The sequence below is a fragment of the Bombus pyrosoma genome, linkage group LG4, assembly GCF_014825855.1.
Source record: "Bombus pyrosoma isolate SC7728 linkage group LG4, ASM1482585v1, whole genome shotgun sequence".
Classification (NCBI taxonomy): domain Eukaryota; kingdom Metazoa; phylum Arthropoda; class Insecta; order Hymenoptera; family Apidae; genus Bombus; species Bombus pyrosoma.
The window spans coordinates 166,090-187,363 of record NC_057773.1 but is presented as its reverse complement, the minus strand read 5'-3'; the positions used below and the strand labels follow the sequence as shown (position 1 = coordinate 187,363).

The 21,274-nt window shown below is 27.5% G+C and overlaps 5 protein-coding genes across 9 annotated transcripts; 2 read left to right on the top strand and 3 right to left on the bottom strand.

Moving 5' to 3' along the window:
• Window positions 1-353: 353 nt before the first annotated feature.
• LOC122567053 (arginine--tRNA ligase, cytoplasmic) lies at window positions 354-3,432 on the top strand. Its single transcript, XM_043725143.1, has 8 exons — window positions 354-649; window positions 772-927; window positions 1,018-1,243; window positions 1,340-1,764; window positions 1,856-1,997; window positions 2,075-2,334; window positions 2,416-2,608; window positions 2,700-3,432. Exons 1-8 carry the CDS (start codon window positions 602-604, stop codon window positions 3,272-3,274), a joined length of 2,025 nt encoding a protein of 674 aa, XP_043581078.1. The 5' UTR covers window positions 354-601; the 3' UTR covers window positions 3,275-3,432.
• Window positions 3,433-5,010: 1,578 nt separating this feature from the next.
• LOC122567052 (leucine--tRNA ligase, cytoplasmic) lies at window positions 5,011-11,263 on the top strand. 2 transcript variants are annotated; one of them, XM_043725142.1, is made up of 16 exons: window positions 5,011-5,179; window positions 5,900-6,112; window positions 6,191-6,397; window positions 6,466-6,627; window positions 6,706-6,950; window positions 7,016-7,241; window positions 7,321-7,539; window positions 7,619-8,072; window positions 8,149-8,287; window positions 8,410-8,680; window positions 8,747-8,994; window positions 9,070-9,304; window positions 9,428-9,685; window positions 9,954-10,169; window positions 10,232-10,335; window positions 10,527-10,695. In XM_043725142.1, exons 1-16 carry the CDS (start codon window positions 5,177-5,179, stop codon window positions 10,555-10,557), a joined length of 3,231 nt encoding a protein of 1,076 aa, XP_043581077.1. In that variant the 5' UTR covers window positions 5,011-5,176; the 3' UTR covers window positions 10,558-10,695. The 2 variants fall into 2 exon arrangements, with proteins under 2 accessions (XP_043581077.1, XP_043581076.1); XM_043725141.1 differs by having other exon boundaries at window positions 5,014-5,179; window positions 10,232-10,460; window positions 10,527-11,263.
• Window positions 11,056-13,041, bottom strand: LOC122567055 (homocysteine S-methyltransferase YbgG-like). Its single transcript, XM_043725148.1, has 2 exons — window positions 12,520-13,041; window positions 11,056-12,414 (listed from the first exon to the last, which is right to left on the bottom strand). The coding sequence occupies exon 2, from the start codon at window positions 12,365-12,367 to the stop codon at window positions 11,408-11,410; it is 960 nt and encodes a 319-aa protein (XP_043581083.1). The 5' UTR covers window positions 12,368-12,414; window positions 12,520-13,041; the 3' UTR covers window positions 11,056-11,407.
• A 248-nt stretch (window positions 13,042-13,289) lies between these two features.
• LOC122567054 (homocysteine S-methyltransferase-like) lies at window positions 13,290-14,954 on the bottom strand. Of its 4 annotated transcripts, none has more exons than XM_043725147.1 (3): window positions 14,747-14,954; window positions 14,530-14,638; window positions 13,290-14,432 (listed from the first exon to the last, which is right to left on the bottom strand). In XM_043725147.1, the coding sequence occupies exon 3, from the start codon at window positions 14,373-14,375 to the stop codon at window positions 13,410-13,412; it is 966 nt and encodes a 321-aa protein (XP_043581082.1). In that variant the 5' UTR covers window positions 14,376-14,432; window positions 14,530-14,638; window positions 14,747-14,954; the 3' UTR covers window positions 13,290-13,409. The 4 variants fall into 4 exon arrangements, with proteins under 4 accessions (XP_043581082.1, XP_043581080.1, XP_043581079.1 ...); XM_043725145.1 differs by having other exon boundaries at window positions 13,290-14,456; window positions 14,747-14,953; XM_043725144.1 differs by having other exon boundaries at window positions 14,530-14,954.
• A 1,900-nt stretch (window positions 14,955-16,854) lies between these two features.
• Window positions 16,855-19,580, bottom strand: LOC122567057 (proteasome maturation protein). Its single transcript, XM_043725149.1, has 5 exons — window positions 19,422-19,580; window positions 19,076-19,173; window positions 18,934-18,994; window positions 17,664-17,839; window positions 16,855-17,023 (listed from the first exon to the last, which is right to left on the bottom strand). Exons 1-5 carry the CDS (start codon window positions 19,422-19,424, stop codon window positions 16,936-16,938), a joined length of 426 nt encoding a protein of 141 aa, XP_043581084.1. The 5' UTR covers window positions 19,425-19,580; the 3' UTR covers window positions 16,855-16,935.
• Between the last annotated feature and the right edge of the window lie 1,694 nt (window positions 19,581-21,274).

Genomic DNA, 21,274 nt, shown 5'->3' with positions numbered 1-21,274 from the left:
CTATTTTGTTTCATATTCCATAATATTTTACGATTTACAATTATATCTTTTTAGTAATTCCATTCATTTTATTTTAATTCACGTTCCATTACGTGTATAATCTTGAATAAAAATCAATATATTTCTTATCGTTTAAATTAATTACAAATTTTTTACTTAAAAATTATACAGATATTGCATAAGCGATAATGAAAAATTCCTGCTCTTTAGCAGGTAAATTATGTTTATCTATCGATTAAATGTATTTTTCCGGAAAAAATTAATATACATGTTGTCAATTAAATGACTTTTTAGTTTCTTATTGAATACATTTGTATTTTTGTACAATGAAATTGTGCAAATATTTTCTGTAAGAAGACCCGCTAATTTATATGAGCTATAATTTAAATAAGTACATATGTACGCAGATATCTATATATACATGGAATTATAAAAGTCTTTTTCTTACATTTGATTTCATATTATATATTATTTACATTTGTAATTTACTATTTATATGATCTGATTCCGAATTTTGGATTAAGTAACGGATAAATCAGATTTTTTGGAAGATCCACGTGCATTATTTTTGTAGAATCTCCGAAAGTAAACATTTAATAGAATGACCACCATAAATTTGGAAAATTTCCACAAAAGAGCAACCGAGGCGGTAAAGTACATTATTGATTTGTATTTGCTGTTTAAGAATTTAACAAAATCTGCGGAATGTAATCTTTGAAGTTGTCATTTAACCCCTATATAGGTTATAAAGTTTGCATATGTATATTGCAGGAAATAGAAATAGCTCTTTTAAGGAAGGAAATTGAATTTTTACGACAAAATGTCACAACTAATAATTTTATGATAAATTCTGTACCTATAGATGAATATGTAAAATTAGAACAAGAAAATATTAAATTAAAATACAGAGTGGCTATCCTAAAGAGGGTCTGTTTTATCTAAAATACTTCTAATAATTCTATGACTTTCACTTTATTGTGAACAAAATAATGATACATTCTTGTTTGATCTTAACAGACTGTCAAAGCTGAAAGAGCAAAGTTAGGAAACAAATTGAAAATGACAGAGAACAATGTAATCAGTATATATGATACGCTATCTAATTTATTTAAGGAAGCAATCTCAGTTGCATATCCTGATGTTTGTGATCCTCCGGTAATTATAACATCTAGTAATAATCCAAAATTTGGAGATTACCAATGTAACAGTGCCATGCCACTTTCTAAACAACTTAATAACAATGGTAAGAGACATCGTACGAATATTGATATATAATAATATCAATATTAAATTTTGATATATTGCATATATTGATATAAGTATTTTTATATTTATACAGAAATTCGAACAAAGCCGCAAGATGTTGCAAAGAACATTATGTCAAAAGTGGAAGAATCAAGCTTAATCTCCAAGTTGGAAGTCACTGGTGCAGGTTTTATAAATATATATTTAAAAAGGGAATTTGCACAATCAACCTTAAACACATTAGTAAAAAATGGGGAAGCATTTCCACCATATACAAAAAGACAAAAAGTAATTGTAGATTTTTCTAGTCCCAATATCGCTAAAGAAATGCATGTTGGACATTTAAGGTCCACCATAATTGGAGATAGCATCGCAAGATTGTTAGAATTTTTAGGCCACGATGTATTGAGAATAAATCATATTGGTGACTGGGGTACTCAATTTGGAATGTTGATAGCTCATCTTCAGGATAAGTTCCCTGATTGTTTATCTATCTCTCCACCTATTACGGATCTTCAAGTAATTCTAAATACGTTTTTATTTTACGATTAGCTCCATGTATATTATAATTGTAAAGAACTATTTTAATAAATTATTATAAAATTTGTAGAGTTTTTATAAGGAATCAAAGACGAGATTCGATGGAGATGAAGAATTTAAAAAGCGTGCCTACAACTGTGTTGTTAAGTTACAAGCATCCGATCCTGATATGATAAAAGCATGGCAACTAATTTGTGATGTTTCCAGAAAAGGTAAAACAATCGATGCGAAAATTAAAAAACTGGAATATTTATAAGTGTAATGTAAAATACCTATGTTTTAAATGTAGAATTCGAGAAGATATACGCTCGTCTCGATATCAAGTTGATAGAAAGAGGGGAATCTTTTTATCAAAAGCATATGGAAGCTATAGTAAAAGATTTAGAAGCAAAAGGGCTATTAGAAGAAGATGAAGGACGAAAAGTAATGTGGAGCAAACAGAATAATGAAATTCCTCTGACCATTGTAAAATCCGATGGTGGTTTTACTTATGATACGTCAGACATGGCGGCTATTAAGCAACGTATAGAAGAAGAAAAAGCAGATTGGGTATATTTTGCATATATTTCAATATTATATTTTAGTAAAATATATTATTTTTATATCTGTGACTATTCTATTTATATATAGGTAATATATGTAACAGATGCTGGTCAATCTATGCATTTTCAAGTATTAAAGAACTGTGCTAAGCGAGCAAGTATTATAGAAAGTCGTCATAGAATAGACCACGTTGGATTTGGTGTAGTTCTTGGCAATGATAAAAAGAAATTTAAAACTAGATCTGGAGATACAGTAAAATTAAGTGATTTACTTGATGAAGGTAATTTACCTTCTAAAGTTATGAAACCTTATAAAACATTTATCATGTTATAGTTAGGACAATTTTTTCATATCCCTATTTATTATTTAAGGTTTGAAGAGAGCACTAGAGAAACTAATAGAAAAGGAACGTGACAAAGTACTTACGGAAGAAGAATTAAAAATTGCTCAAGAATCTATTGCTTATGGGTGCATAAAATATGCAGACTTATCGCACAACAGAAATCACGAATACGTATTTTCTTTTGATAAAATGTTGGAGGATAAAGGCAATACCGCAGTGTACTTGCTATATGCATTAACAAGAATACGTTCTATTGCAAGGGCCGCTAATATTTCGCAGGAAAAATTACGTGAAATAGCAGAGGATACTCCAATTTCACTAGAACACGAGAAGGAGTGGAAGTTAGCCAAAGTATTAATTAAATTTCCTGATGTACTAATAAAAATTACAAACAATTTATATTTGCATCAGCTCTGCGAGTATTGTTACGAGATTTCATGCGCTTTTTCGGAATTTTATGATAACTGTTATTGCGTTGAAAAAAACGAACTTGGAGAGATAGTGAACGTGAATATCGGCCGTATTTTATTAACAGAAGCTACCGCAATTATAATGGAAAAATGTTTTTCAATACTAGGCTTAAAATCAGTTACACGTATGTAAGCATATTTATATAAACGTATAATGTGAAATAACAATAAAACCCGTATTGTTTATAAAGAACTATGAAGTAAAATTAATACCATTTATGCTTCTTAAAATATGTTTCATAAATATAAATAAATTAAATATGATAAATAAAACCTTTTATTTACTAAGAACTTATTTGTTTTCATATTTACTGAAGATTGGTGTTTATTCTAATATACTATCTTTTACTTTTATTTTATGAAACTAATTCTTAAATATATAAAAATCTTGCATTTTTATATAAATTTTACCGCGCTGCAAATTTTAGCGTGTAGCTAAATTTTCTTTCTGCTAATACGTAATGTAAAACGTTATTGCTTGCCTTTCGCCATTGCAAGGGATACAATGTATTCTACATACATTTATTTTTTATTATACTATATTTTGATAAAATTTATTTACTATATTTCTCGTTGTTGTCCTATGTCTGCTTTCTAACGTGGTTCCTTGCTCATGATTATTTCCCTCCCTTTGCTCCATTGAATTGACTGTTTTTTTTCTTTTTCTTTTTTTTCGGTAGATACTTCTGTCCATGTGTATGCCTTCCCAAATTCGTCAAGTGTTCTTTAGATCTTTTCCAGCTTTTCCTAATTTCTTGTATCTCCTCGTTACATATTCCATTGTTTCACATTCTTTTTCACAAAATCTGCATGTTTCGTTTTGTTCCGATTTCTAACATTTGTTGTCTAGTAACTCATTCCCGCATCTAAACCTTGCTACAATCTTTTGCTTCTTTTCCGTTTTGCTTTCTCTTTCCGTTAAGTATCTTGGCAATCCAACCGCGCGCAATTCCTTGTATCGTTTGTCATATCTCAATTCTTGTATTTTATTGAATTATCATTATCCTTATATATATACATTTCTCATTATCGTTTCCGTCGCTATGCTGATCCTCCCTCACTTTTCCTCTTTACTTCTTTCGTTGCTATTCCATTTTTCTGATAATACTTTTTCCTTTCTCCTTCCCATTTTGCCTTCTTTTAAGATTTCATTGTCAGGCTCCCATTTTATCTTTTCCTCCAACATCACCGCTCTCCTTTATGTCTCTACTCTCAGTTTCATTCTTTTAGTTTCTTCTTTTGCTATATACCCGGGTGTATTCCAATCGAATCCTAAGATCCATTTCAAGTATTTATCTTGTACTGCTTCTATGCTGTTCCATTCTTTCCATTCCCAGATTTCTGTCCCGTATACAGACAATCGAACATTCGTATTTTTCTATTATAATCTCTTTGAATTTCCTTTGATCAATTTCCCAAATCTGTTTCATTGCCACCGTTGCCTTTTTGTGTTAATACGTAATGAAATACATATTTTAAATTGATGAATAAGTATTTCTCATCACTATTTTAGCTATAAACTAAAAACTTCTTAAATAAAATATATGGATAACTTTAAATATACATGAAAATATTCTTTGCTGATATAGATTTCTTTATATAGTTCAGTAAAATTTGTGTAAAAAGTTTACTTTTATGTTTTATCAAGTGCTGTATCACTTAATGAAACATTTATCATCTATTAGTTTACCTGTGTAAATTTTTCTTTTTTTTTTTTTGGTAGGCTATTTACAAACAATTTTCATTGAGCATTGTAAGTAAATTATTTTTTTAAGTAAGTAAATTTTTTTTTTTTTTTGGTAGGCTATTTACAATCAATTTTCATTGAGCATTGTAAGTAAATTATTTCGGCGTGGTACTGTAACTTGGATTAGAAGAGTTTATAGTATGTTTGATTCTAGTTGAATCTAATGTCCTGTGTAAATTGCATCATTTTCTATTGAACCTGTTCAGTATCTTGTAAGAACCTTAACACGTGGTATTCAACACTTACGTACTTAAGTCAGATTTTGTTGGATCGTGTAACTTTAACAAAATGGTAAGTACTAATACTACTTTTTTAGAAACTATATTCATTCATTATTAATGTATTTAATCAAAATCTTAATAATTGACAAGTTAAGGTAAATAACCTCTATAGGGATAAAATGTACCAGCTGTAATTAATAAAATTCAATCACTTAGCTTCTTGTACTGCTTAAACAGAGAACTATTTTGTTTGATTAATTGTTTTATTTTAAATGTTAATTAAATCTTATTTAAAAAATTCATATTTTAACTTATTTATATAATTTTTATATTTTAATTCATATATTTACTTATTTATTAAAATTGAAAGTTTTTTAGTTAAAATTATTTATTAAATTTACATGCTGTATAAAATAAGAATTTATGATACAAACTTTATTTACAATTCTTTTAAAAATAATTTATGCATTAAAAATTATCCAAGTAAAATTGGTTTTTAACCTTATCAAACACTAAATTTATGTTTTTGTAAAAGCTTTCATGGCATTTTTCTAAATTTAAGGTTTCATAAACAAATTTCTCAAGCATTTTGATTATTAATGGCAGCTAATTATTAAATTTTCATATTCATTGTAAATATTCTTAATATTGATTATAATTTCTTCTTATTTAATGTGATTAACGATAAAATAAAATTTAATATCTAATATTGGTGTATCAAATTAAAATTTCGAAGAAACAACATTTCATATGTATCAACCTAATATTTATAATTATTTGTTACAAATAGGCAACAGAAAGGAAGGGGACATTTAAAGTAGAATATCTTCAAAAAATTGAGAGAGATGTGCAAACAAAATGGGAAGCTGAGAAAATATTTGAGGCAGATGCACCTTTGGAACCAAAGGCAAATTCTGACGAAAAGTTTCTTGCGACATTTCCTTTTCCTTACATGAATGGAAGACTTCATCTTGGTCATACATTTTCATTATCAAAATGTGAGGTAAGCATTTCATAATAACAAGATAGTTTATACAATTATAAATTAAATAACAGTCTTAATTTATTGTATAACTTGTAGTTTGCGGTTAGGTACAACCGTCTTTTAGGGAAGAAAGTCCTTTTTCCATTTGGCTTTCATTGTACTGGTATGCCTATTAAAGCATGTGCTGATAAGTTAAAGAGAGAAATGGAATTATATGGATATCCGCCACAATTTCCAAACGAAAAAAGAATTGAGGAAATTATAGAAGATGTAATAATAAAAGATAAAAGCAAAGGAACAAAGGTAAAGGTTCCATTATTAATTCATAAAATATTCGTATATATTATTTCTTAAATGAATATTACTTTTAGAGTAAAGCAGTTGCAAAAAATGTTACTGCAAAATATCAATGGCAAATTATGCAAACACTTGGCTTAAAAGATGAGGACATCAAGAAATTTGCTGATGCTACATATTGGTTAGACTATTTTCCACCTCTTGCTGTGAAAGATCTAAAATCAATTGGTTTACATGTAAGAAAAAATATATAACTTGATAATAAATATGTAATAATTTAAAAAAAAAAAGAAACAATGTGAAACTTGTTCTAGGTGGATTGGCGCAGAACATTTATTACAACTGATACAAACCCATTCTTTGATTCATTTGTTCGTTGGCAATTTCAACATCTAAAAGCTAGAAACAAAATAAAATATGGAAAAAGATATTCAATTTATTCACCAAAAGATGGACAGCCTTGTATGGATCACGACAGATCAATTGGAGAAGGCGTAGGACCACAAGAATATACACTAATTAAAATGAAACTACGAGAACCTTATCCTCCAAGTTTAAAGTAGGTATTACAAAAGAATCTACAAAATTTGATCTAAATATTGAACATTTCATATATTCCTATAGATCTCTTTCTGGCAAACCAGTTTATTTAGTAGCTGGCACTTTAAGACCAGAAACAATGTATGGTCAAACAAATTGCTGGGTTCATCCAGATATAACTTACATTGCTTATACACTATTGAATGGAGATGTTTATATTTCAACAAAAAGAGCAGCTCGAAATATGGCTTACCAAGATTTCTTTAAAGAGGAGGGGAAAATACAAATTGCATTAGAACTTACTGGAAAAGTAATATTCCTTCTTTACTATTTATAAGGAAAAATCTGCTTATAATGATATCATGTAATAAATAATATAAAATTGATAGGACATATTAGGACTACCACTAGAAGCGCCTCTTACATTTAATAAAGTTATTTACACGTTACCAATGTTAACTATTAAAGAAAACAAAGGTACTGGAATTGTTACCTCTGTACCTAGCGATTCTCCTGATGATTATGCAGCTTTAACCGATCTAAAAAAGAAACAAGCTCTTAGAGAGAAATATGGTATAACTGATGAAATGGTGCTGCCTTATGATCCTGTAAGTGTAGTGTATTTTTGTAATGATAAAGGTATCAAATTACAAGTTAAAATGTAATTAACAAAATTGTACATGATAGATATCTATTCTCGAAATACCCGAATTCGGGAATTTATCTGCGGTATTTTTATACAATAAGCTAAAAATCCAATCTCAAAATGACACAGCTAAGCTATTAGAAGCCAAAGAAATGGTATATCTGAAAGGATTTTACGATGGTGTATTGCTAGTTGGTCCATATAAAGGAAAAAAAGTTCAAGAAGTTAAAAAGCTAATACAAAAAGAATTGATAAATGAGGGAAAAGCAGTTATATATTATGAACCTGAAAAAACTATAATCTCACGATCAAATGATGAGTGTGTAGTAGCTTTATGTAACCAATGGTATTTGGATTATGGTGAAGAAACTTGGAGAAACGAAGCAATGGAAGCTTTAAATAATCTTAATACCTTCCATGAAGAAGTGAGGAAGAATTTTATAGCCTGTCTTAATTGGTTACATGAATATGCATGTTCAAGAACTTACGGACTTGGTAAGATTACATACTTTGTAAGGAAAAGACGTTATGTAATTTTTCTAGCATATAGTATTATAAGTATAAATTCTAGGTACTAGATTACCATGGGATGAAAGTTGGTTGATAGAATCACTCTCAGACTCAACAATATACATGGCTTATTATACCGTGGCACATTTATTACAAGGAGGGACTTTCAAAGGCGACAAACCAAATACTTACAATATAAAGTAAAATTCCAAATTTCTACCAAAGTTATTATTATTTGCTTTAACATTAACTTTTAGTTATTTATTAATTAACATTAGCTTTTTTTATAAAAAGAAATTATGTTTCAATTATTTTTTTATAGGGCTAATGAAATGACATCCGAAGTATGGGATTATATATTTTTCAAAGATGTAAAGTTTCCGAAAACAGATATAAAGAAAGAGGCATTAGATCATATGCGACGTGAATTTCATTATTGGTATCCAGTAGATTTACGAGTATCTGGGAAAGATTTAGTACAAAATCATCTAACGTTCTTCATTTATAATCATACTGCAATCTGGCCTAAACAATCTGAGTTATGGCCAAAAGGTATCAGAGCGAATGGTCATCTCCTCTTAAATTCAGCAAAGGTAAGAAATATGATGTTCTTAATACATCTCACAATTACTTGAGAAAATGACAAGTAATTTTCTTAGATGTCTAAATCAGAGGGTAACTTCTTAACACTTACTGAAGCTGTAGAGAAGTTTTCTGCAGATGGTATGCGACTTTGTCTAGCCGATGCTGGTGATTCAGTAGAAGATGCTAATTTCGTAGAAAACATGGCTGATGCTGGAATTCTTAGATTATATAATTTTATTGAATGGGTTAAAGAAGTGTTGAACTCGAAAGATACTTATAAACAAAGACAATCATCTACATTTAATGACAAAGTTTTCGAAAGGTACTTATGAAAATATTTATAAAGTCTCATTTTGAAAAATTTATAAAATCTATATTAAGTTCGCAATTATATCAGTGAAATGAACCTGAAGATACAAGAAACCGGAGAAAATTATTCGAAAATGTTATACAAAGAAGCACTAAGAACAGGATTCTTTGAATTACAAGCAGCAAGAGATAAATATTTACAATTGAGTTCTCTAGATGGCATTAGTTGGACATTAATTATGAAATTCATAGAACTTCAAATTATTCTTTTGTCTCCAATTTGTCCACATGTAGCAGAACATGTGTGGTCTCTAATTGGTAAAGTAAGTTTTTTCTACTTAATACAACTTCTAAGCAATGACTACAACAAATTTAAATGAAATAAATAAAATTCACTAAAAAATGAACTTATTCATGTTAAAAATAATTAAATAACATTTTTACAGGAAGGTAGTATATTAAATGCCAAATGGCCCCAAGTAGGCGAAATAGATGAAGTTCTTATAAAATCATCACAATACCTTATGGACGCTGCGCATTCATTTAGGATTCTCTTAAAAAATTATTTAACGCCAAAGAAAGCATCTAAGAGAAAAAATGAAACATCAGTTATAGAGAAACCTAATCAAGGTACTATTTGGGTAGCTAAAACGTATCCTCCTTGGCAAAGTACTATTTTATCTACAATGAAAGACTTATATCTTGTAAGTAACATATAATAGAATATTCGAATTATTTTATTATTATATATAATTCTCGCCTATTGGCTTAGGACATATTTCCAACTTAGTATTTTTTCTCTTATTTCCTATGTTTACCTATCGCACTCTCATCCGCTTTAATTATCTTTTTCTAAGTTACTAATCGTTAAGCTCTAATCTACTCTTTTGTTCATACCATATGTGAATATTATAAATATAATTAATTTATGTGTTTATACTAAAATATTTTATGAAATATATTATTTTTCAGAAAAATGACAATAAACTACCAGAAAATAAAATTATTGCAACAGAATTGGGAAAACTACAGGAATTAAAAAGACATACGAAACGGGTAATGCCATTTGTACAAGTTATGAAAGAGAAAATGCAACTTGTCGGATTAAGTGCATTGAATTTAACGTTAGATTTTGACGAGTTTAAGATTCTCCAAGATAACAAAAAATATCTTCAAAATACATTAGATGTAAGTATTATATTCTTTTTAATATTTCTTATTAGGTTTAATAATTTTCTATTCACATCTAGCTAGAGGATATCATGATAAGGTATACGGATGAAGCTCCAGAAAAAACGAAGGAGGAATGTTGTCCAGGTGCACCTTACATGAATTTTTCTACTAAGCAAGGAGTGTCAGTATGCATCATAAATCCACAGAAGTACAGTGGTTTATTCAGAATGGATATTATAATAGCAAATGGAGACACTATAGAGGATATAATATTACGAATATTAAAAGAAAACAAAATTATAAAGAGTATGCATAAATCAAATTGATTTTACCTAACCTACATTATTCACTAAATTGTTTATTTTTTTTTAGATCCAACGTCAGTTTCTCTGTATCGCTATAATGATCCTCTCATGGGACCGAGGATAAAGACTAGGGCCGGTAATATATTAAAAGGTAAAACTCATATTCCACCCAATTGTGTATTTAATGTTGATATAGAAAACAAAAATGTAAATGTAAATGTAGAAGGAAGTTTATATTATATAGGTAATGAATTGGTTTATATTTTCCAGTCATTGGAGAATTAATATATAGATATTCACATTATGTATAACTGTTTGTAATAATGTCAATATTGTAAAACGTTCAATATTGAAGTTTAAATATTTTTTCATACATGAAATGTGAATTTTTTAAATATGATATAAATAATATATAATTTATATTAATAAATTGAATGTATTTTGTATTAAATAAGAAACTTATACTGTTCTGTAACCAATTTTTTACATGTTTAATAAATAGTTATGGAATCTTTTGACGTATTCTTTGTTTGAGCTTTAATTATAAAGAATATTTAAAGATCTTTAAATTTTATTAATTATATTATTAAGCTTGATCATTATACATAAATATATTTATTTATCATTATACATAAATTATATATATATATATATTATAATTTATAAAATCTTATATAATTTATTTATACATATATTTTGTTAAAGGAGAAATTGTGCAAAAAACTGTTTTCTCAATTTATGTACATATATATTTTTATATTTTAAAATGAAAGCTTCTTAAAATATATTCAATATAAAATGTAATCCATAAATGATTATAGGAGAAATATTTTATATTAATTATAAGTATGTATAAAAATATTTTAATAAATCTTCTGCTCATATACTTAAGGATTTATTTTTATCCTGTAGTGTAAATGTGCAATATATGTAATAGAATTTCAACATTTAATTGCTTTTCCATTTTTCTACCTCTGCTCGTATTTTCTTCACATCTACAGCATTTGTTCTACAACATCCACCTATGTATCGTACACCTAAATCGAGCCATTCGTGTATAAATTCATGTAAAAAATATCCTTCTCCTCTTTTCACCCAACCCTGCTCTACTGTATACTTTTCACCACTATTAGGATATACTACCAGTGGTATAAAGTCCTGTTTACAATTTTCATTTATTCCCTTCAATAAAGAAGTTACATTTTGTGGTGCGATACAATTAACTCCAATTGCTAAAATTTGTCCTGGCAAGGCTTCCTTGTAACACCATAGTGCTATGTCTTGAAAATGAGAGCCATCTGCTATGCTCTCTCCATCGTAGCTACATGAGAAAGACAACCAAGCTTTACTATTTGGAAACTCTTTCAATAATTTAACCAGTGCTTTTGCTTCTTGCTTGCATGGAATTGTTTCTATAGCTAACATATCAACACCACTTTCTATTAATTTTTGAATACGTGGTCTGTGCCAATTCATAAGAATTTCTTCTGACACAGTTGAGCAATATTTTCCAGTATATTCTGAAGCATCATGCAAACAGGCTCCATAAGGCCCAACTGATCCAGCAATTAGTGGATTTGCATTTCTAACATTTCTTTTACTTTTTATCTCTTCTTTGTATAAATTTATAGCTTCTTTAGCATAATCTACAGCTTTAGAAAACAAATTAAGACCTTCCTCTTCTGAAAGGTTCATATACTTTGAAAAACCATCAACAGATGTTTGATAAGTGTTTGTCTGAATTATGTCTGCTCCAGCTTTTAAAAAATCCAAATGCGTAGAAATAACTGCATTAGGATTCGTAACAAGAAATCGTGCAGTCCATAAAGGATCACCATCTATTATATCACCAACATGAGTTGCTAATTGTGTAGAAAATCCACCATCTAACACCTTCACTTCTTGCATGATTCTCTTTTAAAATTGTTATCAAATATTTTTAATATCAAGAATATCTATTCACGAGTAAAAATATAAAATTATTTTTCAGTTTTAAACATTTTAAATATAACTATAATTTTGTGTAATAGTAATGCGTTTGTAACATAGAGAAAACCAACTTTTATTATTTCACGCACGTCTTGGCCGTTTAGATGTGTTTGCGAGTCTGAAGCAATAATTTCTACAATTGGCTTTATGAAATATACTTATTCCAAAGTCCATAACGAATCAGTGAGATAAATATTAACGTGAACAAAAGCTTAAGTATAATTGTTCCAAAAACCGTTAATTTTCTTCTTGTATCTACACTGTACAATTTTTACATTAAGATCAGATTTAGTCACGTGTTTACGTATGTTACGATAAACTACGCGTTATGATATCTATCATATGTATGCCTAACACTTTTAAATTTAGCAAATTACATTGATGTGATAAGCATTAACTGATAATCAACATTAATTGATATTTTTTATTACAGAAATTGGAAGTTGTTTTTTATTATCATTACTAATAGTGCTGAATTTAAGTTTTCATAATATTTTCATATTATTGTAATGCAGTACACAACAAATGAACAAGACTAATACACAGTTTGTTGTATGACAAAAAAATATAACATTATATATGTATGTGCAACGAATATATAAAAAATATATATATATTTTTTTTCCTTCCTTAGTAGCAAATAATATTAACTGAAAATTATTAATCGTAATATATATATATATAATAAGTATAATATATAGTATATATATAATAATAATAATAATAATAATAATAATAATATATATATAATAAGTAATATATATATATATATGTTATTAATTTTGACATATTTTGTTAAGATATATTAGTCAAAATATAAGATTATATAAAAACATACATATATTTTCTAAATATTTAATATATAGGTCACAGAACTTTACTTAAAATAAACAAGAAAAAAACAATTGACTTAACATAATGACGTATTTAAAATAATTGATTAAATAAAACAGTTAATCCATTATGACTCCCTTTTTCTCTTGAAATTGTTTACTTCTTTTCTAATTGATTTTATATCTTCTGCATACGTTCTGCAACAACCTCCAAGATAACGTATTCCAAGTTCTAGCCATTCAGGAATAAAATTTTCAAATGAAGCAGAGTTTCCATTTTTTATCCAGCCTTCACTTTGTAAATAGATTTCACCGCTATTAGGATATGCAATTAATGGTATAAACTCATTCGCTGGCCCTGTATTGATATTTTTTAGTAAAGGAGTTACGTTTTCTGGAGCAATGCAATTTACACCAATGGCAACTATTTGCCCTGGTAATGCCGTTTTATAGCAACGTAAAGCAATTTCTTGGAAATCACTTCCATCTACTATGTTTTGACTGTCCTTTTTGCAAGAAAATGAAAGCCATGCCTTAATGTTTGGATATTCTCTTAAAAGTTCAATTAATGCTTCTGCTTCCTGACAGCAAGGTATAGTTTCTAGTGCTAATAAATTTATATCAGCATCTACAAGAGCATTTATGCGTGATTTGTGCCATTCAATGATGGTATCACGAGGCGTTGTTTTACCATAAGTTCCATTATATTCAGAACCATCATGTAGGCTAGCACCATAAGGTCCACAGGAGCCAGCAACGATAGGATTCTTATTTTCAATAGCATTGTTTCCTATACTTTCTTTAATATAATCATTCACTGCATTTTTAGCAAGATTTACAGCTTTGTGTAATAATTTTATACCTTTCTCTTCAGTTACAGATAAATATTTCATTAAATCAGGAACTGAAGCTTGATATGTACTTGTTTCAATAATATCTGCACCTGCTCGTAGAAAATCTAAATGCGTAGCATAAACTGCATCAGGATTCGTCGCTAAAAATCTTGCTGTCCATAGAGGATCGCCATCAATTTTTGCACCAATATGAGTGGATAATTGTGAACTAAATCCACCGTCCAAAATCTTAATATCCATATTTTTCGATATTATATGAAATTATGTCTTGTGTAATACGAAGATTATCATATTTTTCTATTAAAAATTTAAATAATGAACCTGATAATGAAATGATGATATTGTGATTAATTTCAAATTAATTTAAGCATTTAATAAAGTAAAAGTATCTCACAGTCGGATACGGAGTTGAACTATACTGGCTATTTGATAATTCTGTAATTTAATTGCGATAACCTTTCATGCCTGTCGTAGTGCTGAATATTTGTTTTTCTTTGGATAAACTGCGGTTTTATGCCAGGTTATTTAAAACAAGGAGTAAACAAAATGTATTATCACAAAATAACGTTGTAAGGAAATTAATTCTAATTATTACGCAATTTATTACATACCTACATCGAACGCATATAACATGTAACACATATAACATTGAATTTCATCACGCGTAAAATGATTTCTTACAAATTTTAAATTTTAAGTAATATTTTGTAATACAGTTAATATTCTATGAAAAACATTGTAACTTGAATAATTTGAGTTTTACGTTGGATTACAATATTTAAATACATTGTAAATGCAACACATATTGTCTCAAATATACTTTTGTTTGTAATTAAATCTAGATATTTATAATATTTCGAAAATTATTATGTTTCTAAAATATACATTCGATTACATATAATACATTTCTAAAGTTTTTATCGTGAATAATTTAAACTTTATTTGTTTAATATTTTAAATCATAATATTTAATTAAGAGATTTATACATTTAAACACATAATATTTAAAAATTCATTGCTTCAATCAATTCAAAAGATCATTGCTTCAAATACATTTACTCATATTATAATCTTTATATTTTTCGAATACTACTAAATTTTTAAAACGTACATTCGATTAAATATAATAGATTTTCAAAATCATTATCGTTCTTTAAACTACTGCATTTATATTGTATTTAGACATTCAGGTGTAATTAAGTAAATTTTGAATATTTTATAGTATATAAGAGAATAATTAATATTATTTAAAAACTATATTTAAATGCGTTTATGTATTTATACAACGAATTATTCCATATTTATTTTATTTAATACATATGTAAATCTCTCTTTATCTGTAACCTTGAATTTGATTTGCCAATAATGGAACATAGTTAAGCGTTAATAGTTCGATAACATATCGAAGATCATTTTATATTTTTAACGAAACGTAATTTATATTTATAGTTGTAAGTTGTTATTGTTATTAATGATACTGATATATAAATTGTCAGAAATAAATACGTATACCCTGAAAAATAATCGTGATTTATTTAAAAAATTTTGTTTCATGTGCGTGAAATGAATTACTGATGATCTTTTGAACTTCGTGCATGCTTCTCTCCAATGAAGTTTGAAGAAGTTTATATCTCAAGAAAGAAACAGAACGGTATCAGTGGTAAGTATCCTCGCTATAAAGCTTATCATTTTTCAATTATTTTATTGCCTGTATATAATTAGAATTATACAATTATTATTAAAAAATATAAATTTGAAAAAAAAAATAATGTTTTAAATGTTAATATATTTATAGTTGTATAGATAATATTTATTATGAATGGTGAAACTTTACTTAAGTTTTAATGCATGTTGACTTTTAAATTATACAGTTTGTGTACTAGATATGTATTTAGGTGGGATTTTAAGTAAATCAAAAGTAAATGCTTTAACTTCTGAACAATTTGAATGGCTTTTTAAAAATCATGAAATAATGTTGTTGAACATTACCCAGATATTGCACAATATGTAGCACATTTGCATCAGTTAAAAATACTAAAAGATATTTTTATGAATATTTAGATAACTTGGATACTTCTGGTAAAGACAATGTATAATAATAATTATTATTATGTAATTTTAATTTCATAATTTTATAATATGGACTTTTGTTTATATAATAAAATAAATATTATTTGGTGATTAATATATTGCATATGCAAGTATTTATGTCATTTATTTTTAAAAAAGGAAAATGTATTGCTTAGACATCCAGCTTTAATAGTAAAATTAGCAAGGGAACAATTTTTTACTGCAGAATCACATTCTGAACAATCATAAACAAAATCCTGAACTTGAATCTATGTCAAAGCAAGAAAAACAATTATTAGATACAATAATTTGTGAGTAAATTAAAAAAAATTATAGTTTAACCATATGATTTTATTGCGAATAAAGGATTATGAAATGTAGCGTTAAATGTGTATTTACTATTTCAGATACAAGGAAAAATTTCATATTCCTTTTGTAATACATATGCAGGAAAATAAAGTGTAAACAATTCTTACATCAATTCAAACGCGTTTACAAGATACGAAAGATAACGAATTACGTGTTGCAAATCAAGAAGTTAAGAAAATATGTAATAGTAGAATAGATCATCCCGTATGGTTAGATATATATATAATGAAATCTAATTTTTCATTTAAATAAATCTAACTATTTAAAATAAATTACCTAATTATAAGAACCAAACATTTATTGTTACTTAAGATATTCAATAGTACAAAGCCAAACTCATTAGAAATAAAAATATCCGTGTTTATAATATTCCAAGACTTTTTTCAACAACAGCATGTGGTTGCCCCATTTGTTCTCTAAATTCAGGTATGTTTAATATGTCTTCAAACCTAAATGTATAAAAAGTTATTAAAATCTTAATATTTATATTAATCAACGTTTCAGAAATTATAAACTAATGTCCTGAGGATGCATGTATAATTATAAATAGATTGGGAATATTTATGCAAATACATATTTTTATGAATATAATGAAGGGGTACCTAAATACAAAATTGTTTTACTTACTAAAAATTCCAATGAGTGCTCTACTTTTTTTATTCTACCTTATATGCATTCTGTTTATTTTTATTGCTTTAAATTTCACATAAATGCATAAATTTATACAATCTAATTATATTAGATATAGAAATTAATTCAATGTTTTTTTTGTATAAGGCTTTCAGATATTTATGATTTAGTATTTATTTATCTCTGTTACTTTTGGAACAATTTTAGTTTATTTAAATGACAGGAAATTGTATTTTGAATCACTTTAAGTTGCACGAGTTCTTATTACATTTGAGTATTACTATTATGTTACTTGTTTTGTCAATTCATGGTTAAAATTGATAGTTTAAAATCCAAAAATATAGGAAAATGTTGGATTTCAAACAGATCTGTGGTTGGTTCAATGTAAAGGTATCAAATTAATTTCTCCGCCTAATAAATTATTTAATTTAGATAGATGATATATATTAATTAATTTACCCTATTTCCTCATCCTTTCCAAGTAACACATCTTTCATCATGTGTGATGATGGAAGAAATGGAAGTCTTCCAATTTTTTCAGTAGCTTTTAATTCCATTGCTAGACGCATTGGAGCGTGTAATCCTTGTGTGTTTCTTAATAACACCATGTTCATGCGAGTACGATTTTTCTCATACTAAAAAATATACACATATATAATATATATTATAAATTTTTGTACAAATAATTGAAAATCACAAGAGAAGACAATAAGTCACAATTCTCATTCTTTACAGAGGAGCAGTTTAAAATGGAGTATGTTGTCAATTATTCTTATATTATCAAAATTATTCTTTTATTTAATTTTGAAATTATATATATATTTAGAAATATATATTTCTTTACCACTTTCTATAATTTTAAAAGTATTGTTTACCGCAATATAAAAATATTTGTTTTAACACTTAGCCAACAAGATAGGGAGATCTCCCCTGTGTGAAATATATCGCTGCATGACCGAACAGGGAGATCTCCTTTTTTTGAATTTAGTAACGTGTTCCCCCCCCTTTTTTTGTTATTATCAGTTATTGTTTACCTGGAACTGTTCTCAATTAATTGCGCCACTTTTTCCGCTTTTATAAAGTACAGTACAATTTAATGGTGTTAAAATTAATTAAAAAGGTACACTATCAGTTATAACTAAATAAAGTTATAATTGAACGATAAAAATCACACTGTAAAAAAATATTAAAATACATTATGAATTTTTCACGTTCAAGTCATGTTATTTATCTTTAGTCATCTTTAATGTTTTTAATTTTACCTATATTTTTTTATACTTTTAATATATATTCTTAATTTGAAGTTTTGTATAAACAATATGTGAAATCGTTAAGCAAAAGTAATTGCTGCAGAATATAATTGACCACTTAAATAATTTTTAGACTTCTTTGTTTTTTAAGTAATGAACATTAGTCCTTAATATTTGGAAAAATATGCAATGAACAGTGTATAGGTTGGCTTGTCTATTGCAGTGAGAAACGTATGGTTCGCTGTGGAGCGTGCGGTTCGCTAAGTGTTAATAGTTATATCTTTAGTTTCTAAGAAACATCATTGTCTATATCTTTGGATCTAACAAACTCTTCCCATTTTTAACTATGTATTTTATTAATTTATTTTAAAATATCCCTTTCTAGTCATAAAGTGACAATGAAATAAAAAAATCAACAATCCTGTTCTTTCTCTATGATTTTCAATTGTTACTCCAATAAATAAAATTATTTTTTTTACACTTCTCTCAGATGCTTCCAATGGATGTGCATAACCTATGTGCTGCCTAGATGCTGTTAATCTAACAAGAAATAATAATATGATTCATATTAAATGTTAGAAATTCAACTGTTAATAAAATTATGTAATAATTTAGTCGTACCCTGAAACCATTGGATTAGGTATACCATAATTGTCATCGTGAATGTTGAACTGGTCGTTTACAGTAGGTTTTGGAACAAGTGATGGCAAACCAAAACTCTGAAACATATTATTTTAACATTGTTATATCGAATCAGGCAATGAAAATTTGTACTTTCTTCTTTAGTTCAAATTCGTTTCATAATGAGGTAAAGTTGTAAAAGATATTTACAAATATCTTTTATAACAATATTACCTTACAACATTACCTAATTATGAAACAAATGTTTTTTCGAAAATATATATTTAAAATATTATAAATTGTATCTAATGTGTATAAAATAATTAATGTTTCTATTATTTCTTACCATTATTACTTAGTTATATGAAACTCAAGCCTTTATGGAAATCAAAAGTCACGCTAGATGAATTCACAGCATAATATGTATATATTCATTGGGTTCATAAACTCATTGAAATGTGCCTTGACGTTTCACATGTACAAGCAGTGCAAGTCAGTGGTAACATCATAAATAATATATGATATAGAGTTCATATCGAATAACGTTTTCCGGCGTACAAACTATATTATCGATTATGCTCAATTTATGTTTTGAATTTTTTACATAGTTCTGTCATAGAGGAAGTGAGAGTATTCACATTTACAGTTCTGATCGTTCCCGGATTAGTGCTGTTTCCAGCGGGCAAGTACTGAAGATGTTCCGCGCTAAAACCTATGTAGCTTCATTACAAACGAGGTATTGTATTTTATACAATAACTATTTTATTGTATAGTTCGGTCGAAAAGTTTCTACCTTTTTATCTGAGATAAACACAAGTATAAGAATAACAACATCGCGGAATAATTAAACGAAGTTCCTTCAGTGGATAGTGGATCAGTGGAATGTTAATGGATGCAATAATTTTGATATATTCTCTATGCATAATAATCTTTTAGATTTAATATTAAATTTACTTTTCTTTTAATAATGTTTTTGTTATAATAAAATTTAAATTTCATTTTAATAGTAATTTTAATAGTTGATAAGCTGCGAATAATATTTCTAACGTGATGTATCTGTTTTGCCATACGTATGTAATCGTTTACAAAAACAATAAAAATGGACGAAAGAATTAACTGCAGATCAGATTTGATGTCACGACTAATTTGTGATCCACGATTTTTATTTTTTCTTAGTAAAACTTATTAATTCTCTAACTTTCAATTTATAGTTGAAATTATCAAGATTATACGTATTAAAATTGATAAGTTAACAAGAGGTGTTTAATAAATAGCTGATGAGCAATACCTCTCCTTCTGAGCTAGCCAGCGACTGCCTTTTGTTTACATACTTAGCATTAAAGATAATAACATGTAATGGCACAAGAAAAGGAAAAAAAGATTAAACACGTGTAAGGTTTGGACCTTAGGGCTAGGTCCTCAACTTATATTCTAACAGTTAGGAGGCAGCTGGATATCGCACAGCAACAAGTACAACCAAGGAAGATTCATAAGCACAATGTCAGCACAACATAACCAAATTTTATAACAATATCATATTTGGTCTCATTTCAATCGGAGAAGTCTCATCAATATGTTAATGAATTTTTTATTAACAAAAGATAAAAAATAAAAAAATTTCATTGTTACTTTAGCCTTGTTTCTATGGTACGAAGGCGATATAGATCTTGAAAGAAAAGCCGCTATTGCGTCACATTACTCGTGACACTAGTTCAAAGTGGAAGCACCCCAGTGGTGAGGATAAAGCAGATAGACAGTTATTAATAGATCCTTAAAAACAGTTATAGACAAAATATCATTTGAATGTTGGTTTTTAAAATGTTTTTGACCATAGCACTTACATACTAATTAGTTAAGTCTAAGTATATTAAATTTTGTATCATTTAGTAGTGCATACTTTCATATGACTGTGAATTCGTTGCGACCCAACTTTTTTTTTTTTAATTTATTTCTATTTATTTAATTTATTTAATTTATTATTATTTTTAATTCACATTAAATACCGTACTACACTATATATGATACCAAACACCCCTCAGGAAAAGCACACGGAGGGACCGCAATGATAATAAGAAACGACATAAAACACCACTTACACAGCCAAGTTAATAAGGAATATACCCAAGCAACCACCGTTACAGTACAAACTAGCAGCAACCATTTTCAGTTGTCAGCAGTATATGTACCGCCGCGACACAA

Bases quoted from the DNA above. Each gene is read 5' to 3' on its own strand.
- LOC122567054 (XM_043725144.1), bottom strand. From the start codon at position 14,375: ATGGATATTAAGATTTTGGACGGTGGATTTAGTTCACAATTATCCACT.
- LOC122567052 (XM_043725141.1), top strand. The intron at 8,073-8,148 runs GTAAGATTACAT...TATAAATTCTAG, and splicing joins TTCAAGAACTTACGGACTTG to GTACTAGATTACCATGGGAT. The intron at 8,288-8,409 runs GTAAAATTCCAA...ATTTTTTTATAG, and splicing joins CCAAATACTTACAATATAAA to GGCTAATGAAATGACATCCG.
- LOC122567055 (XM_043725148.1), bottom strand. From the start codon at position 12,367: ATGCAAGAAGTGAAGGTGTTAGATGGTGGATTTTCTACACAATTAGCA.
- LOC122567057 (XM_043725149.1), bottom strand. The intron at 18,995-19,075 runs GTACGACTAAAT...ATTTCTTGTTAG, and splicing joins CCTAATCCAATGGTTTCAGG to ATTAACAGCATCTAGGCAGC. The intron at 17,024-17,663 runs GTAAATTAATTA...TTATACATTTAG, and splicing joins GGAAAGGATGAGGAAATAGG to GTTTGAAGACATATTAAACA.
- LOC122567053 (XM_043725143.1), top strand. From the start codon at position 602: ATGACCACCATAAATTTGGAAAATTTCCACAAAAGAGCAACCGAGGCG. The intron at 1,244-1,339 runs GTAAGAGACATC...ATATTTATACAG, and splicing joins TAAACAACTTAATAACAATG to AAATTCGAACAAAGCCGCAA. The intron at 2,335-2,415 runs GTATATTTTGCA...ATTTATATATAG, and splicing joins AAGAAGAAAAAGCAGATTGG to GTAATATATGTAACAGATGC.